The sequence below is a fragment of the Typopeltis vanoorti genome, chromosome 20 (assembly GCF_054136105.1).
Source record: "Typopeltis vanoorti isolate ZY-2024b chromosome 20, IOZ_Tvanoo_1.0, whole genome shotgun sequence".
Taxonomy (NCBI): domain Eukaryota; kingdom Metazoa; phylum Arthropoda; class Arachnida; order Uropygi; family Thelyphonidae; genus Typopeltis; species Typopeltis vanoorti.
The window spans coordinates 37,444,233-37,462,940 of record NC_143568.1 but is presented as its reverse complement, the minus strand read 5'-3'; the positions used below and the strand labels follow the sequence as shown (position 1 = coordinate 37,462,940).

Genomic DNA, 18,708 nt, shown 5'->3' with positions numbered 1-18,708 from the left:
AAGAAAACCTTGATTTATTCAGCCAGAGAGGCATGCGGTTAGGTTGTCTGCAAGGATAGAAAAATCAGGACTCCATGGTGAACACAGGAAGTTAAAGAGGCAGTGAAGGAAAAGAAGAAATCATATCAAAAGTTCCTGGCTAATACGGCAGCGTTTGCTCTTAGAAAATACAGAGACAAATGTAAGAAAGCAAAACATTCTGTAAAACTAGCTAAACAAAAGTCATGGGAGGACTTTGGCAAGAACATAGAAGATAAATATCAAGAAGATGGTAAGATATTCTGGAGGTTCTTGAAGAAGCTTAGAAATGGAGGAAAGAGGGCTGTAAAAGGAGTTATAGATGATAAAGGTGACATGAAAACAGGAAAAAAAGATATCCTTGAAGTATGGAGTAATTACTTTGAAAAATTGCTAAATGAAACAAGCAGTGATAGCAGAGTAGTAAAAAACACTCAACAAGCATACAGTCAGGAATACATATCCATACTTGAAGTAGAAAAAGTCATCAAAGGCTTGAAATGTGGAAAGGCTGCAGGTGTAGATGATATTCGACCAGAAATGCTGAAGTATGGTGGTATAAAAGTCTTACAGTGCATAGTTCGGAAAGCTTTTACAGAAGGGCGAATTCCCGATGATTGGAGTAGAGCTCTAATAGTGCCCATATATAAAAAGGGAAATAAAACTGAAGGTGAGAATTACAGAGGTATTTCCCTACTGAGTGTTCTTGGCACGATCTATGCAAGTATACTTGAGAAAAAGGTTGAGAAGAATTGTGGAAGAAAAGCTTGGTGAAGAACAAGCTGGATTCAGGCCAAATAAAGGCTGTCAGGATCAGATCTTCACTTTACGACAAATAGTCGAGAAAGCATGGGAATATAACAAAGATCTGTATTTAAGTTTTGTCTATCTGGAAAAGGCATATGACAAGGTGCCAAGAGAGAAGCTATTCAATACGCTACAGTTATATGGTGTCAATGGGGCATTATATCATGCAATACTTAGTCTTTATTTGAGTTGTAAGTCGGCAGTTAGAATTGAAGGCTGTACAGGAAGATGGTTTAATGTTAAATCTGGTGTGAGACAAGGATGTACATTATCCGCTCTGTTATTATCTATATGGATCACATTATGAAGGAAAGTGGTACTTCCTTCATAATCTGTATTTAAGTTTTGTCTATCTGGAAAAGGCATATGACAAGGTGCCAAGAGAGAAGCTATTCAATACGCTACAGTTATATGGTGTCAATGGGGCATTATATCATGCAATACTTAGTCTTTATTTGAGTTGTAAGTCGGCAGTTAGAATTGAAGGCTGTACAGGAAGATGGTTTAATGTTAAATCTGGTGTGAGACAAGGATGTACATTATCCGCTCTGTTATTATCTATATGGATCACATTATGAAGGAAAGTGGTACTAAACATGATATCAGAATTGGATATGTTAATGTCAACTCTTTGCTTTATGCGGACGATGTTATACTTCTTAATAAATCCGTTACTAGTTTGCAAGATTCCCTGACTAAATTGAATAACTGTTGTAATAGATATGGTATGAAGGTCAGCATTAAAGAGACAAAGACAATGAAAATAGGTAGAATTGTTTAAAATATCAACTGTGTTGTGAACGGGGAACATGTGGAAACAAGTAAAACATTTCAGCTACTTAGACATGATTTTTAGTGAAGATGGTGAATTAAATATGGACATAGACAACAGAATCAACAAAACTGGTATGGTAGGAAGTGAATTGAATAAATTCATATGGAATAAGAGAGAAATTAGTCGGAACACTAAATTAGCTGTATACAAGACAGTGTTCAAACCAGTTTTAACTTATGGATCTGAGAGCTGGTTCAGAAGTAAGACACACTTGTCCAAAGACTAGAGACTGCAGATATGAGAGTCCTGAGAAAGATTAGAGGCGTGAACAGATGGCATCAATGGCAATATATTAAAAACAAGGATATTAGGAAAGAACTTGACATTGTCGGCATCCAGGAGTGCGTTAGCAGAACTAATCTCAGGTGGTATGGTCATATAAACAGAATGGGGGAGGGAAGATTAGCAAAACAAGTTTTCTCTGCCTGGTTGGCAGGAAAACGACCCAGAGGAAGACCAAGATATACAGGGTGTTCGGGATAAATTTGACAGTTTCGTAAGGAAAAAGAAAATCTTCTTTGTATCTATTAAATTTAATGAATTGACAAAAAAACATTACAGGCAGAGTTAATTACAATACTATCAACAAGATTTACTCAAAATAACCACCATTAGCATCGATCACAGCTTCAATTCTGCTTCGGAACCTCGAACAAGCTGATGCTACAGTCTCCCTGGGAAGGGCCGCAAAAACTGTTTTAATTTTATCCATTAACTGGGCTTTTGTATTACTGGAAGTGCGATTGGTGTCTTTTTCAACTGCGCCCCATACAAAATAATCCATGGGATTAAGGTCTGGGGAGTTTGGAGGCCAAACATTTGGACTGGTGAAGTCGTAGAAATTTTCAGACAACCATTTTTGACTTTTCCCAGAGGTGTGGCAAGGGGCCGAATCCTGCTGCCATACATACGGCCTACCATTGGCTACCCTTGTTATCCAGGGCTTGACTACAGTTAGCAACTCCACGAACAAAGCCCGAATTCCAATGCCAGGGTTCTTCAACACCTGTTCCTGCAGATTTGCGAGGAATTCTGCTGTACGAACGCAATCAGATCGTCTGCTAGGGATCTTTCTTCTTGCTACATCCTCGTAGTCACCATTGCAAGTCTCTAGTTCATGTCTGATTGTTTTTACTGTATTCAGGGAGCATTGGGCAGCAGTCGTAATATCCTTATTTTGATGGCGGGCACGAATCATCATGATACAAGTTATTCTCTTCCATGATTCAGGTGGGTTCCAGCTATCCATCCTTTCTGACATCTTGTATATGAATGAAGAAGGGTCCAAACTTTTAAATGAAGAGAAGTGTGTGTTAATACATGTAACTTACGGAAAAATATAATTAATTATAAATATGTCAAATTTATCCCGAACACCCTGTAGGTGGATTGATATGGTACAAAGTGCCTTAGACGATAGAAATATAAGATCTGAAAATGATAATATTGGAGTCTTGACAAGTAATAGACTGATTTGGAGGAAAATTGTAGATAGGAAGTTAGTAATGTTATAAAATTTTCATGTAGTACTATCATATCCTGTACACTCCTTGAGGGTACATGTCAGGAATTTGATGATGATGATGATAAATTTAGTTTAATCCTTTATCCAAGTGTAAGCAAACAAAGTTTGCGCCTGAAAGTATCTTCAGGACTGGGGTAAGGTGGTACAACACTGGGCATCTCTTAGCAAAGGTGGACTAAGCTAACATCACTCCTATCTCAGTATCTCCCATAATGCAAAACACATCTCCTTGCAGATATGTATAATGTTATGCATTAAGGGAATGGCCACTACCCAGACTAGTTTCGAGCTTTATTGAAGTCTCTTCAGTGGGAGCCAGGTCCAGATGTGAAGATACCAGACAGAAGCAATAGCGATGTCATCTTTACCTATAGGAGTTGCCAAAAGGTGTGCCACCTTTTTATTAAATTACTCACCTACACCTATATCTGATTTTGTTTGGTAATTTTTGTATTACTGATGGAAGGATAAATGAACTGAGATCCTTTTTACAAGAGAACAGTCAAGACTGTTTTAGTAGCATTGAAGGTGACTTAGTTATCATTGTCTCATTTAAGGATGATAAGTGTTTAAGATATTGGCTTTTGATGAACTTGAAGCTTGCGATATCTTAGTACTGCACAATTTGTTGAATTAGTAGGATGAATGGAGTGTACTATCATTTCTTGTAGTTAACTTATACATAGCTTTTAATTTTTCAGGAAATTACATCGTATACTAAAATATTAAAAACTTTAATCAGTACTTTCCTATATTTTGGCAATGTTACATTGTCATCTTCAGGGATCACTAAACAATGATTTGTGCTTGCAGGCACTCACACTAAGCAAATGAGGCTGAAGAAAGATAACTGAAGTAAGTTCTAAAGTCCTAAAGGTTCCCCTAGTGGGCTAAATTGGGTTGTCTGGACCATTGGGCTGATGATCTTAGAATGTAAGCTTCCCAAATTTATGGCAGTCTCATGCACCCAAATTTGTTGATGTTTGGAAGTTTTTCAGAGCTGAGGCTGATTCAAGAAACAATCTTTCATACTTGTACTTGCTGCGGTGTAATAAAGTGGCCTTCTTCCAGCATATTCTATGGTGACTGTCCAATGCATGATATCCAAACACAATACAGCCTTGTGCTCGGATGTCTTGATATTGGCTGTTCTGCCTGTTTGGCTGTAGTAAGACAGTTTGCAACTGCAAGGGACCTGGTATACTCCAGGTAGGTTTAGGGGAGGTGGCTGGTCTTTGGTGAAGTGAATAAGAGATGCCAATTTCTTATATGGTTTGTAACTAGTTATGAGGTCATATTTTCTTAGAATTTTTATTAGTTTTTCAGGTGTACCCCGGATATTTAGTGCCCTAATGTGGTGTTATAGAAAGATGGAAAAGATTTGCTATACAGAGAGAATATCAAATCAAGAGGTTTTAAGCAGAGTTGAGATGGAAAGAACACTGCTCAAGAATATTATGCAAAGAAAGACCAGATTTGCAGAACATCTTCTGAGATTCTTTGGGACACCTGACAAGAACTTTATTACAAGGGAAAGTTGAGGGGAAGAGAAGACGTGCAAGACCAACTAGAGAGTGGTTCAATGATGTCGTGGAATGGACTGGTTTAAGAATGACGGAGACAACAGACCGAGAGAAATGGAGAAGAGCTGCTCATCTGCTGCAACCCTCTTGCTAGAGGATGCTACCAGACGACGACCTTGGATTTATGGAATAGTAATAGATTTAGAGTAATCTCTGTTATGAAGGGGGGATGGGGATTGTGGTTTTCTGGTTTTAATATTTTTTAAATTTTTGGGGGTTGTAGCCATTGGCTAAGAAGGTGTTCAGGATATGGTTAAGTTTAGTAGTTAGGGCATTGTTATCTGAACTGATTATTTTTGCCCTGTCATGTACGGTTTTATAATCCCATATTGTTGGGAGTGGGGGGGGGGTGACTGCTGATGAATGTATCTACCTGTATGTGTAGGTTTTCTGTAAACAGAAAGCCAGGGATCGATCAGGCTGGCGTGTAATCAGAGTGCCTAGGAAAGGGAGACTGTTGTTTTCTTTTTCCAAGGTAAACTAGATCCTGGGGCATTGATTGTTTGAGTGTGTTGAGAAATTGTGGAATGTATCCAGACCATGCAGCCAAATAGTGTAGCAACAGTGGGTTTATGTGCGGCAGAGTTTAAGGCTTTTTCTTAAAAGGTCTCCATAAAGAAGTTGGGCAAGGGTGGAAAACCCATGGCTGTCCCCTCTATCTGTTTGTAGAATTTTTCTTGCCAAACAAAATATCCTGAGTTCATTGTGAACTGAAATAGGACTGAGATATTGGGAGGAAATTTTGCTTGGGTGAGGTCTAAGGTATCTTTGAGTGGGACATTGCTGAATAAGGAGGATACATCAAAACCAATCATTATGTCAGTATGTTGGAGTGAGGTTTTCTATACTGGCTTTAAATTGAACTGAGTTTTTTATGTGTGGTGGCGTGTTGCCAGTATATTGTGTGAGCACTTTGCTAAATGTTTGGCTAATTTGTATGCAGGGAAATCAATCAATGCCATCCACAATGGGATGTAATGGTACATTTTACTTATGGAATTTTGGTAGTCCATTTATCCAGGGGGGAGAGTCTATAGTTAAAAGGTTTTAGCTTTAAAGTTTTAAAGGCTTGTTAGTCACTTCCACAGTCCAAGAGGTAATCTTATTGAGCCTATGGAGTTTTCTGATTTGGGAACTGGTGGGATCATATAAAAGTAAAGAAGCAAGATGCTGGTGGGAACATCTTGCCTTTTTACTTTTAGATCAGTCTACCTACCTCCCTATAGAATATGATCCCACAATTGGCTCAAGACCAAAAGTCCATCTGCCCTATCTGCTTATACTGAAGCCAGCAACAGTTGTAAAAGAATTATCACTAAGTTGAAGTCCTGCCCAAATGATAGTCACTCCTTCTGGTCCCTTGACAAGGCCATTGAGAGCAATTTCTGTCCATCCAAGTTTCTACTACTCTCACTCCAGATGGTACTATAGTCACCTCAACAAAAGATAAGACTGACTTACTTGCATCAATCTTCTCTTCCAATTCCTGGATTGATGATCTGGACAAAGTTCCCTCCACTCCATAAAGAACTGCTCCCTTCATGTCTCCCATAGTCTTCCGAAAAAACAATCTGAAGAATCCTTGACAACACAAACAAGGCATCTGGTCCTGATGGTATCCCTCCTGTTGTGGTTAAAAAATTGTACCCCAGAACTAACACCTATCCTGTATCGCCTCTTCAGTTTATCCTATTCAACTGGCATCTACCCAACAACATGGAAACAGGTCCACATCCAGCTCATCCCAAAGAAAGATGATAAAAGCCAACCAACAAACTACCATCCAATTGCTCTCACTACTGTTCTCTCAAAAATTATGGAGAAGGTCATTAACAACCAACTCTTGAACCATCTAGAGACACACCAACTAATCATTGACCAGCAGTATAGATTCTGCCATTTGTGGTCTACAGCTGATCTTCTTGCTTTTATCACCCACCTATGGACTCAAGCCATGGAGAAATTTGGAGAAACTCACATAGTTGCCCTCAACATTTCAAAGGCATTTGATTGGGTTTGTCTTGTAAAGTTTTAATTATATTATCTTTTGCAATAGATGGTGATGTGAAGTGGTATTTAAAAATCTTCCCATAGTGGTATGTTTTCTGTATATGGAGAAGGAAAATCTTTTTTCTTCTTCATTTACTTTGACAAGGATATCAAGGAAAGGTAATTTTTTGCACTCTTCTAGTTCAATAGTGAATTTAGTATTGGGGTGCAAGTTCAGATAATCTTTGAAAGCAATCAGCTCATCCACCATTCCCGACCAAATGACGAAAATATCATCAACATAATGTAACCAAACTTTTGGTTTCTTCTGATAGGTTTTTAATGTATTAGTTTTAAAAATTTTCCATAAACAGGTTGGCTAAGGCTGGAGAAGGGGGGAGGGGAAACCCATGGCAAGTCGTTTTTGTTCCCTATATTTGTCTTGAAATATGAAAAAAGTGCTTTCCAATCAGTGTTTGAATAGTCCTCTAGTAGTGCTTGGTGGGAAAAGATTTTGAAAAAAAAACAGATACCAAGAGGTCAGTCTTATCTTTGGATAATTTTACCTGGTACTATCTGAATGTGAGAGGGGTAGAAAAAAGAAAGGTAGAAGTTATGCCCAACAGCCTTAGCAAGGGACCTGAAAGTTTGACTATTTGTTCAACAGGGGGAAGCTTTACATTTCACTCTAACAAAATTTGCTTTTGATTTGTTAATAATATTCTTACACTTGTTTCAGGCAATAGTGTAAGTCAAATGAGAAGTTTGAGTTGACTTCAGCAATTGAATGTATGCTGTATTTTTATCGTTGACTTCAAAGGCATATTTTTTATTTTTATTTTTTTTATAGAAGATGAGCTTGGATATTGATTAGGTGTTTGTAGTGGAGTGGGAAATGAAGGCCCTCATTCCAATAAGGATTTTAGTTATTTGATCAGAGCAGGTGTTTGGATCAGGAGAGTGGAAACGGTAATCTTACCATGAAAAAATGAGGTGTTGAAATCCTTGAGGTTATCCCACTTTGTACCATTGTAGGGCAATAGAACATGAGACTGAGATTGGCTGGAGGAAATTGATCTAGAAAAGGAGATGCAGATAAGATTATGGTTGGAGCTAGCAAGAGGAGAGCAAACATCTGCTGTATATTTGGAGAGAGAGTTGTTTAAGAAAAGGGCCAGGGTGTTGAAATAATAAGGATTGTTTGGTATTCTGCTTGGTAGGTTAACTGTGTGAGATCATGGTTGATAGTAGATGATTGGCTTGGTTTGGGAAATTAGATAAGAAGGGGAGCCAATTTGTATTATGAACATATGAACATTAAAGTCTCCTAGGAAGATAATCTCAGTTTGGGTCACTTATGAAATCGACTTCTAGAGAAGTAGTTAAAGCGGACAACACAATTGTCTTAATTTATGAGAGTTGTAAAGGCTGGTAAGGAATAAAGTGAGGTAAGGAAATCTTGAGCCAGAGCAAAAAAAAAAAAAAAACTGTGAATTCAAAGTTTGATAGCCTTTGGCAAGAAATGTAGTTGGCATATCCATTGTGGAATATGGTGTTGGAGGAGGACACTTGGGATTCAGTTAAGAATAGCAGCATTGGTTTTTGATGCTTGTAAGTAGTAGTGTACATTATTCATGTTCGATGTCCTGGATGTTGAAATGTGAAAGTGTTTTTCTGCTGGATGAAATTCTGGTGTTTTTTGTCTTTTTTGGGCATTTTTATATTTTGTTTGTCTTTTTCATATTTTTTTGTTATTCTTATTGGAGATTTTTTTTTTACATTTGCAGTGAGCTAGGATTTGTTGGGTTATCTTTCATGGTAGAGTTGGTGCAAGAAACTTAGAGCAGGGGCATGTGGTTGAGGTGAGCTTGTGCACATAACTTTCTCACACAAGGAGTGTCCAGACATCAATCAAGCATGGCTTGACAATGTCTCCTGCAGCAGCTATGCTTGAGTTCCTTCCAGGCATGACCTGGCACAGTAAGCAGAGATAGCAGAATTATTCACCAGCTGAAAGAGTGATAGGGTTTCAGATGAAAGACATCTACTAACTAGAGTAGATATTTATATAAGGCAGTAGTTCCACCTTGCTAGAGCCCTGTTTGTGAAAGCAAGCTGTACCGTGGGAAAATTAGGTTACTTTTATTTCTCATCATAATCTCCATTGAGGTCTACACATTTGGTCCAGCGAGTTTCCAATTTTTTCATCCCATCTGAAAAGTAGGATTTGTCAAATTCATCAAAATAGTCATTGACAGCCTTGATGACATCCTTGTTCTAAGAAAATTTTTTCCCACCGAGCCAAATTTTTAAGTTTGGGAACAAGAAATAGTCACACAGGGCCAAGTCTGGAGAATACGGTGGATGTGGAACCAATTCAAACCTCAGTTCATGCGATTTTGGCATTGTGATGGCCGATGTGTGGGATGGTGCATTGTCTTGATGAAAGAGCACTTTTTTGTGTGCCAATCTTGGCTGTTTTTTCTTCAGTTCTTGTTTTAAATGGTCCAACAAGGAGGCATAATAGTCTATCATGATAATTCCTTGGGAATCCAAAAAACAGTGGCCATCACCTTCCCAGCTGACAAAAACGGTCTTTGCTTTTTTCGGTGCTCTTTCACCAGGCATTGTCCACTGTTTTGACTGCTGCTTGGACTCAGATGTGTAGTAGTGGATCCAAGTTTCATTTACAGTCACAAATCGATTCAAAAAATCCTGCAAATTGTGATTAAACATTGCCAAACACCATGTTGAAATGTCTTTTTGCATGTGTTTTTGATTGACAGTTCAACAATTGCGGCACACACAGCTTTTTCATGTGATTTTTCGTGCAGGATGTTATATACCTGTTCAGTTGAGATGCCTACAATCTCATCAATTGCATGCACTTTCGCTCGGCAGTTTTTCTTAGTGATACCATGGATTTTGTCAATCATTTCCTTCGTAGTGACCTCAGTCAGGTGTCTGGAGCATGCTTCATTTTTGACGGACTTATGACCACGTTTAAACTCATTTATCCAAAAATAAATAATCTTTTTATGCTGGTACAGAATCCCCATGAACTGCATCTAACTCAGCTTTGATCTGCGCAGCTGTCCACTTCTTCAAATAAAAGTATTTTATCATTGCACAAACTCGTTTTTCTCCATTTTTATGAAAATACAAACATGGTCATTTTAAATGTTTCCCAAACGAGAACTACGCTTCGCACATGGCTAAAATTTTGCCAGGGGTTATGAAAAAGATGATACATACTGACACTGGTATGAATGAATGAATGGAAATTGGTCAAACATTGCCAAGAACAGAGAAAGGTGGGAAGAACTGGAGGAAGCCTTCATCCAGCAGTGGACAGAAAATGGCTGAAAAGAAGAAGAAATGCATTCTGATGTTTCACTCATCAAGAGAAAAAACCTTAGTGTAGCAATTAGAATTCTTTACTGTTTTTTCAAAAATAGAGACTGCCCTCACAAACTGATTCAGAAAGCTATTTAATAAGAAAATATTTTAAAAGTGCCTATTAAAAAAATGAAATAGATTGTTTCTGTATGTTATTCAGTTCTGTGATGTATTAATGCTTTTATGAAGAATTAGAATGAGTTTTTGTTTTAATCTACATAATCTGGAAATTTGATAAAAATTGAAAATATATGAAAATGGTTTCAACATAGTTTCTGGAAAGTTAATTTCAAATATAGAGGTATAAAAGTTTTACACATGACTCCATGGTATACTTCAGAAGGCTAGTCAGTAGGTTGAATTCTAGTTGATGGGGAAGAAATATGTATAAAAAGGGAATTGAAACTGAGTGCCAGAATTACAGAGGAATTTCTTTATTGAGTTCTAAGTAAGATTTAGGTAAGTATTACTTGAAAAGTGGATTTAAATGAAATACCAGTTGTGAAAACCAATTTTTTTATTTTTATTTTAAGATAAATAGTTGAATACTTATGGAATATAACTGATTTCAATCTTGAGATCTGGAAAGGCATATGAAAAGTACTAAGGCAAGACCCATTCAAAATGCCACAGTTATTATGGTGTAAATAGGACATTATACAGAGTGTCATTTCGCCTATATTTTTTAGCAGTTAAAATGGAAAGATGTACAGATAGTGTACTTTGTCTTAAGTGATTTCTGCAAATCAGGTGTAAGCATTCTATTTTTTCTTCACATGAAGAAAAGCAGCATTATGTATAGTGTCAGAATTTGAAGATATTAAGACCAAGGTCTTTACTTTATGTGAATGTTATACTTCTAAGCAAATAAACTTCATTTGCATCTCTAACCGAATTCAATGACCCGTAACAGATTTGTTATAAAAATGATTTATAAAAAAAAAGTAGAAATGTGAAAATAGGCAGGGACATGGAAAAAGTGAACTACATTCTGAGTGATAAGGCTATAGAACTGAAACAGTTATTTAGGTACAGTTTTTTGATAATGCAAATTAGTTACTGAAATAAATAATAGACTACGCATGACAGTTTAAAGACTCGGAAAATAGATTTGTGACTTCTACTTTTCATAATTGAAAAGTAGAAGTCACAAATGTGAAAATTCTGTGGAAAATAGGGGGGAGTGAACAAGAAACTATGTTGAGATTAAGATATTAGAAAGAAACTTGACATTGCTTTGCTTACATATTCTTGGATACTAATAATCTAAGGTTGTATGGTTTGCTTGAAGAGAAGAGGCAAGATTAGCAGAGCTAAGTATTTGACAAAAGAATGACCTGGGATGGTGGGGGGGGGCACCAAAAAAAACCAAGATCTAGCAGATTGGTGTAATTTGCATTGCATTAGAAAACCAAAATGTAAGAGGTAACAGTATTAGAGGCTTGGCATAATAAATTTAGTTTAATCCTTTATCCAAGTGTGAGCAAACAAGGTTTGCGCCTGAAAGTATCTTCAGGACTGGGGTGAGGTGGATGTACCACCTCACCCCAGTCCTGAAGATAGTTTCAGGTGCAAACTTTGTTTGCTCACACTTGGATAAAGGATTAAACTAAATTTATTATACTCTAACCAAGTGAAAAATAAACTTTCAACAAATAGAGGCGTGGCAGATAACATTAATTGGCTAAAAAACATTCATAGAAGACTGGTAATAAAGAAAATTAATGTTGGATTAATCCAACTGATGACTTTCATCCAGATACACCACTTTTTATTTTTATTTATTTATTTTTTTTTATAAATTTAGTGACTTATGTATTAAGCAATCTTATAGAAATTGAAATACTTAAACAAATTCACTCCCCTCATTTGTTTACAGTGACGTGATGCAGTTAATTTATCATTATAATTAAATTCACTTGTCTTCATCTCCAAAAGAAAATAAAATTTATGTTAATAAATTGTTTTATAAAATTTTGAAGTTTTTAAAACAGTAAATTCAATAAATAGTTTAATGGATTATGTGTATTAAACATTTAAAAACTTTCACAGCTTATACATGTAAAAAAATATAATTTTTTTTATTGTAGACATCATCAGAGAGACAGGTAACAACATTCAAAATAAAATCCTAAAATTATGATCCTGTGAGTCATAAAGTATATGATTACACTAGAGTTCGAAGGAACAATTGTAAAAGTTGCATAGATAAAAAATAATTTTAAATAATTATTTATAGCTTCGAGATGCTTAAGGCTCAAAGCTGTATAACTGAGAGGAGACCTCCACATAGCCTTTAAAGGAATGTGGAGAACCGACCAGGGCTTTTGACCTAATGTAAAATACTCACCTTCTCGTGGTGCACCCTGTTGGGTATCTACCTGGATACTGAACTAACGAGGATGGGCTGGCAATTTGGGATTTTGCAGACCAAATTGTATTCGTATTGGCTTAAACCAATATACAAAATTATGGTACAACATGACAAAATTTCATGCCGGTTGGGGCGTCTCCTGGTTAAACAAGGCCCACGTTGTTTTCGCCAGGAAACCAGGGCGAAAAGTCAGCTACTGGAACAAATCTGAAAGCACACCCCAACTCAACATCATCAGAGTTAAAGATCGGTACCATCAACATAAGAAGCCTGAATGGCAAAGAAATGGAGCTAGCTGAGGAATTAGATAAGTACCAGATCGACATAATAGGAGTGACTGAAACAAAAAAGACAAAAACTGGTAAGATCTTTCTGAGCAATAAATACAAAATGTTATATTCAGGCAATGACAATCAAGGAAAAGAAGGGCTAGCCATACTATTCAACACTAAATACGAGGCTAATCTTCTTGATTAGCAGGCAGTCTCAAGTAGAGTGATGTGGGCAAATATCAGAATGGGGAACTGGACAATGAGACTTATTTGTGCCTATGGTCCCACACAAGGCTCTACTAAGGTATACGTGGAGGAATTTTTTGAGGCTCTAGAGAAAGCTACTGACACAATGAAAAAGGAAAAGTTGGTCCTTATTGGGGATCTAAATAGCAGAGTAGGAAGTGATTGTCAGACATACAAAAATATTTTGGGAAAATTTGGAGAAAAGAGCAAAGCTAATAATAATAGCAAATACCTGTTGGATTTCTATTTAGGACATGGACTGGTTATTACTAACACCATGTTCCAACATAAAAATGTGCACAAATTCACATGGAGAGAAGAGGCAAGGAATAAGAAAAGTCTCATTGACTATGTTATTGTTAATAGTGATGTTTTCTCCCTGGTGCAGGACACCAGAGTGTACAAAGGATTTGAAATTGGAAGTGATCACTATTTAGTCTTGAGCAGGATAAAATTGAATTTCATAATGAAAAGAATAACATGTAAGAAAGTTTTAAAGCGAATAAAAGTTGAGCAGCTCTCAGATGTGAATTGTAGACTAAAATACGCAAAAATTATTGATAAAAAAATGAAAGAGTTTGAAAACAAGAACAAAACCTTGGAAATTCAGTGGCAAACCTTGAATAAAACTCTGATTGATTCAGCCAGAGAGGCATGTGGTGTGGTTGTCTGCATGGATAGAAAAATCAGAACTCCATGGTGGACACAGGAAGTTAAAGAAATAGTGAAGGAAAAGAAGAAAGCATATCAAAAGTTCCTGGCAAATAAGTCAGCTTGTGCTCTTAGATAATACAGAGACAAATGTAAAAAAGCTAAACACTGTGTAAAACTAGCTGCACAAAAGTCATGGGAGGACTTTGGCAAGAACATAGAAAATAAATATCAAGAAGGTGGTAAGATATTCTGGAGGTTGTTGAAGAAGCGTAGAAATGGAGGAAAGAGTGCTGTAAAAGGAGTTAGAGATAATAATAAAGGTGACATGAAAACGGGAGAAAAAGATATCCTTGAAGTATGGAGTAATTACTTTGAAAAACTGCTAAATGAAACAAGCAGTGATGACAGCACTGTGGTAAAAAACACTCAAGGAATGCCTTTCCACATTTCAAAGGCTTGAAATGTGGAAAGGCAGCAGGAGTGCTTAAGTATGGTGGTATAAAAGTCTTTGTGGCTGCACTGCATAGTTCAGAAGGCCTGTACAGAGGGACGAATTCCTGATGATTGGAGTAGAGCTCTAATAGTGCCCATATATAAAAAGGGAAATAAATCTGAATGTGAGAATTACAGAGGTATTTCCCTACTGAGCGTTCCGGCAAGATTTATGCCAGTATACTTGAGAAACGGTTGAGAAGAATTGTGGAAGAAAAGCTTGGTGAAGAACAAACTGGATTCAGGCCAAATAGAGGCTGTCAGGATCAGATCTTCACTTTACGACAAATTGTTGAGAAAGAATCGGAACATAACAAAGATCTGTATTTAAGTTTTGTCTATCTGGAAAAGGCATATGACAAGGTGCCAAGAGAGAAGCTATTCAATATGCTACAGTTTTATGGTGTCAATGTGGTATTATATCAAGCAATACTTAGTCTTTATTTGAGTTGCAAGTCAGCAGTTAGAATTGAAATAAGTACAGGAAGAAGGTTTAATATATACATCCTTGTCTCACACTGTTAAATCAGTGTGAGACAAGGATGTATACATTATCCTCTCTGTTATTCATTATCTATATGGATCACATTATGAAGGAAAGTGGTACTAAACATGATATCAGAATTGGATATGTTAATGTCAACTCTTTGCTTTATGCGGACGATGTTATACTTCTTAATAAATCCGCTACTAGTTTGCAAGATTCCCTGACTAAATTGAATAACTGTTGTAATAGATATGGTATGAAGGTCAGCATTAAAGAGACAAAGACAATGAAAATAGGTAGAATTGTTGAAAATGTCAGCTGTGTTTTGAACGGGGAACATGTGGAACAAGTAAAACATTTCAGCCACTTAGACATGATTTTTAGTGAAGATGGTAAATTAAATATGGACATAGGCAACAGAATCAACAAAGCTGGTATGGTAGGAAGTGAATTGAATAAATTCATATGGAATAAGAGAGAAATTAGTCGGAACACTAAATTAGCTGTAAACATGACAGTGTTCAAACCAGTTTTAACTTATGGATCTGAGAGCTGGTTCAGAAGTTAAACACACTTGTCCAAAGACTAGAGACTGCAGATATGAGAGTCCTGAGAACGATTAGAGGCGTGAACAGATGGCATCAATGGCAATATATTAAAAACGAGGATATTAGGAAAGAACTTGACATTGTCGGCATCCAGGAGTGCGTTAGCAGAACTAATCTCATATAAACAGAATGGGGGAGGAAAGATTAGCAAAACAAGTGTTCTCTACCAGGATGGCAGGAAAATGGCCCAGAGGAAGACCAAGGTATAGGTGGATTGATATGGTACAAAGTCAAAGTGTCTTAGATGATAGAAATATAAGATCTGATAATGTTGGAGTCTTGACAAGTAACAGACTGGTTTGGAGGAAAATTGTAGATAGGAAGTTAGTAATGATGTAAGTTTTTCATGTAGTACTATCATATCCTGTAAACCCCTTGAGTGTACATATCAGGAATTTGATTATGATGATGATTTATAGCTTCAAATAGCAAGCATGTGTTTAAGTCCTCCCTCTCACACATACACACATGCGCACAAACTGGGGAATGTTGTTTCTTCCTGAAACTCAAAATTTTTTCCACCTGTAGAACAGACAAAATGAGAAAATGAAAATATTCACTTAGCTCAGCATGTGTATTACAGTGAAATGCCACTATAGGAAACATCATTATAACAAACTACTGAAAAGTCCAGATCCATACAGTTACAGTGCTGTTCTTTAAGAAAGGAATTATGACAAACTCTTCTATTGTCTCCATTGTTATTCAGGATGATTGCCCATATTGCACAAAATAACATGTATTTCAAGTTTATTTTTGTCCATATGTAACATTGAACAACTTATTGTACATTTTCAGATGTGAAATATTTACACTTAATATTTGTAAATTAATATTTAAAATAGACTAGTTTACATTCTTTTAGCATGAGAAAAAATGCTGATGATTTGAAGAAAGCACTTGACAAAGTTGTTATCCCTATCTTCTGTACAACTAGTATAGCTGTAGATCCAGATAAACAGCAAAAACTATTGAAAGTAAGTGTTTTTAATTTCATTATGTCAAGTATGATTCCAAATTAGCAAAAAAAAAAAAAATCCCAGTAGTCATTATATCCATAATGATAGTTCCACTTACGAGGGTGCTCTGAAAAGTTCTCGGCCTAACAATGAAAAAACGAATTTATAATTTCAAAATTATTTTTCAACATATTCTCCCTTAAGACTAATATATTTATTCCAGCGATGCTCCAACTCCATTATACCGTCCCTGTAGTGGTTCTCAGTAAGACCTACAAAATACTCCTCTACAGCACTGCAATCACCTCTTGATTCGAAGAAAAATGCTGACCAGCAAGAAAGAATTTTAGTTTTGGGAAGAGATAGATGTCAGAGGCAGCCAAATCTGGGGAATAAGGCAGATGTTCCAACAATTCATAGTGCAGATCCCTTAATTTTCCCATTGCCAAAACACCTTCGTGGGCAGATGTGTTGTCCTGATGAAAGATGTTTTTTCTTCTTCAAACCGTCTTTTCTCACAATTTGTTTCGTCTAGTCTGGTTAAAAGATCGGAATAATATTCCCCAGTTATTGCTTTTACCTTTTCAAGATAATTAATAAATGAAATGCCTTTAGCATCCCAAAACACTGATGCCATGACCTTTCCTGCTGATGGAACTGACTTTGTCCTTTGGTGCTGAACAGTGGTCTTCTGTCCACTGTTTTGACTGCTGTTTGGATTCTGGTGTGTAATGGTGAATCCAAGTCTCATCCATAGTAATAAATCGACACACAAAATCAGTTTTATTCTTGTTCAAACTCTCCAAGCACTGTTCTGACATTTTCATGCAAGTGCGTTTTTTATCTGCTGTGAGCAAGCACCACCACACCCATCTTGTGCAAAGTTTTGTCATATGCCATTCTTCATGCAAAATATATTCTATGTTCTTTTGAAATGCCTATAGTCTCAGCAATTTCATGCACTTTGACTCGTCGGTCATCCAATACCATATCGTGCACTTGATTAATGATTTCTGGTGTTGTTACACTTTTTGGACGTCCTTCACGTGGATCATCTTCAAGGCTGGTACGACGACATTTAAACTCGGTAGCCCATTTCTAATTGTCGAAAATGAAGGAGAAGAGTGCTCATGAACTTCGAACGAATTTCTTTTGATATTAAACCTTCTTTTAAAAAGAATTTTATAACCGCACGATACTCAATTTTATACATTTTGAGGGATAAAGCCAACACTTTTGCTTCAGACAGCTGTATAAAACAAACTACTTGATAGAATGACCTGTAATTTCACATAGATGCTTATGACAGATGTACCAACTTAGAAAAAAAAAAAAATCTTGTTGATAGTGTTTCCATCTGTGGTCGAAGGTGAGAACTTTTCAGACCACTTTCGTATATCCATAAGGTTTATCTGTCTATGCAGTTTCAACTTCATATGATTCTGATCTATTAGCATCATCTGAGTGTTTAGTTTCTCTTGTTAATCTGTAATTCACTTCTACTTCAAGGTAGGACAAAATTAGTGAATACAGAATAAAGATTTAGCAATGCTAAAGAGACATTTGTCAGAAATCAACTGAAAATAATTAATTTTCTATATCTGAATCATTATGAAAAAACAGCCTGAGTATTCTCTGTAAAGCTTTTAAAAAAGAAATGCTGGTTGGCTAGACTGCTTTAATGAAATGAATACAAAAGTTATGAATTAGTAAAGAAATTATTATAGACATTCATAAAATAACTATTTCATAATAGCATTCTTATGCAGTCACATTATGTTTGCCACACACACTGTGGAAATAATTTGTGTTGTCTAATTTTTCTTAAAAAATTATAAAAAATTATCCTTGATGAAATTTATGACATAAATTTCATCAAGAATTAATATCATTTTGAATTATTCTTCTCATAAAAACAGGTCTGTTTAATGAAAAAAAAGAAAGAAAAAAAAATTCTAATTTCAATTTGTTTTGCCAGTAAAAATGTAATTATTATGAATTTCAGCAGGAAAGGGGAGGAAAAGGCCATCATCAGCCAGTAATGAATTTAGGACTGGTTCGGCATAAAAATTATTTTGTCGCAATATATGCATATGATCAAATAAACATTCGCTTATACAGGTTTAAAGAATTTCCATTATGTTTCTGAGCACTGTTGTTGTATCTGTAAGAAATTTATTATTCATAGCGTTCTGTGAGATGATGGTACTTTTTTAAAAATTTAATGAGTATGCCAGAAGTAATAGTGCATTTATGACATATTAACTTGTTTTAGGCTTATAAACTGTAGACATGTTTTGTTTTGTCTAATTTTGTTTCTACACAAATGTATGATTGAAACTAAAATTGAAGCCACCTGACATTAAATTTCATCCAGTATTATTATTATTAGTATTATGATTGTTATTAATAATTATGAGACTTTCTAACTGAGGCAGTTTGATATTAAAATTTGATGTG

At 36.0% G+C, this 18,708-nt stretch overlaps 1 protein-coding gene across 2 annotated transcripts in view; it reads left to right on the top strand.

Annotated features, from left to right (window-relative positions):
• The window catches only part of scaf6 (SR-related CTD associated factor 6), a 251,811-nt gene that overhangs the window by 109,587 nt on the left and 123,516 nt on the right, over window positions 1-18,708 (top strand). For both annotated transcript variants that reach the window (XM_090409796.1, XM_090409797.1), the window contains one exon: window positions 16,155-16,266. In XM_090409796.1, the coding sequence (XP_090265922.1) occupies window positions 16,155-16,266 (112 nt within the window). The remainder of the gene's footprint in view (window positions 1-16,154; window positions 16,267-18,708) is intronic.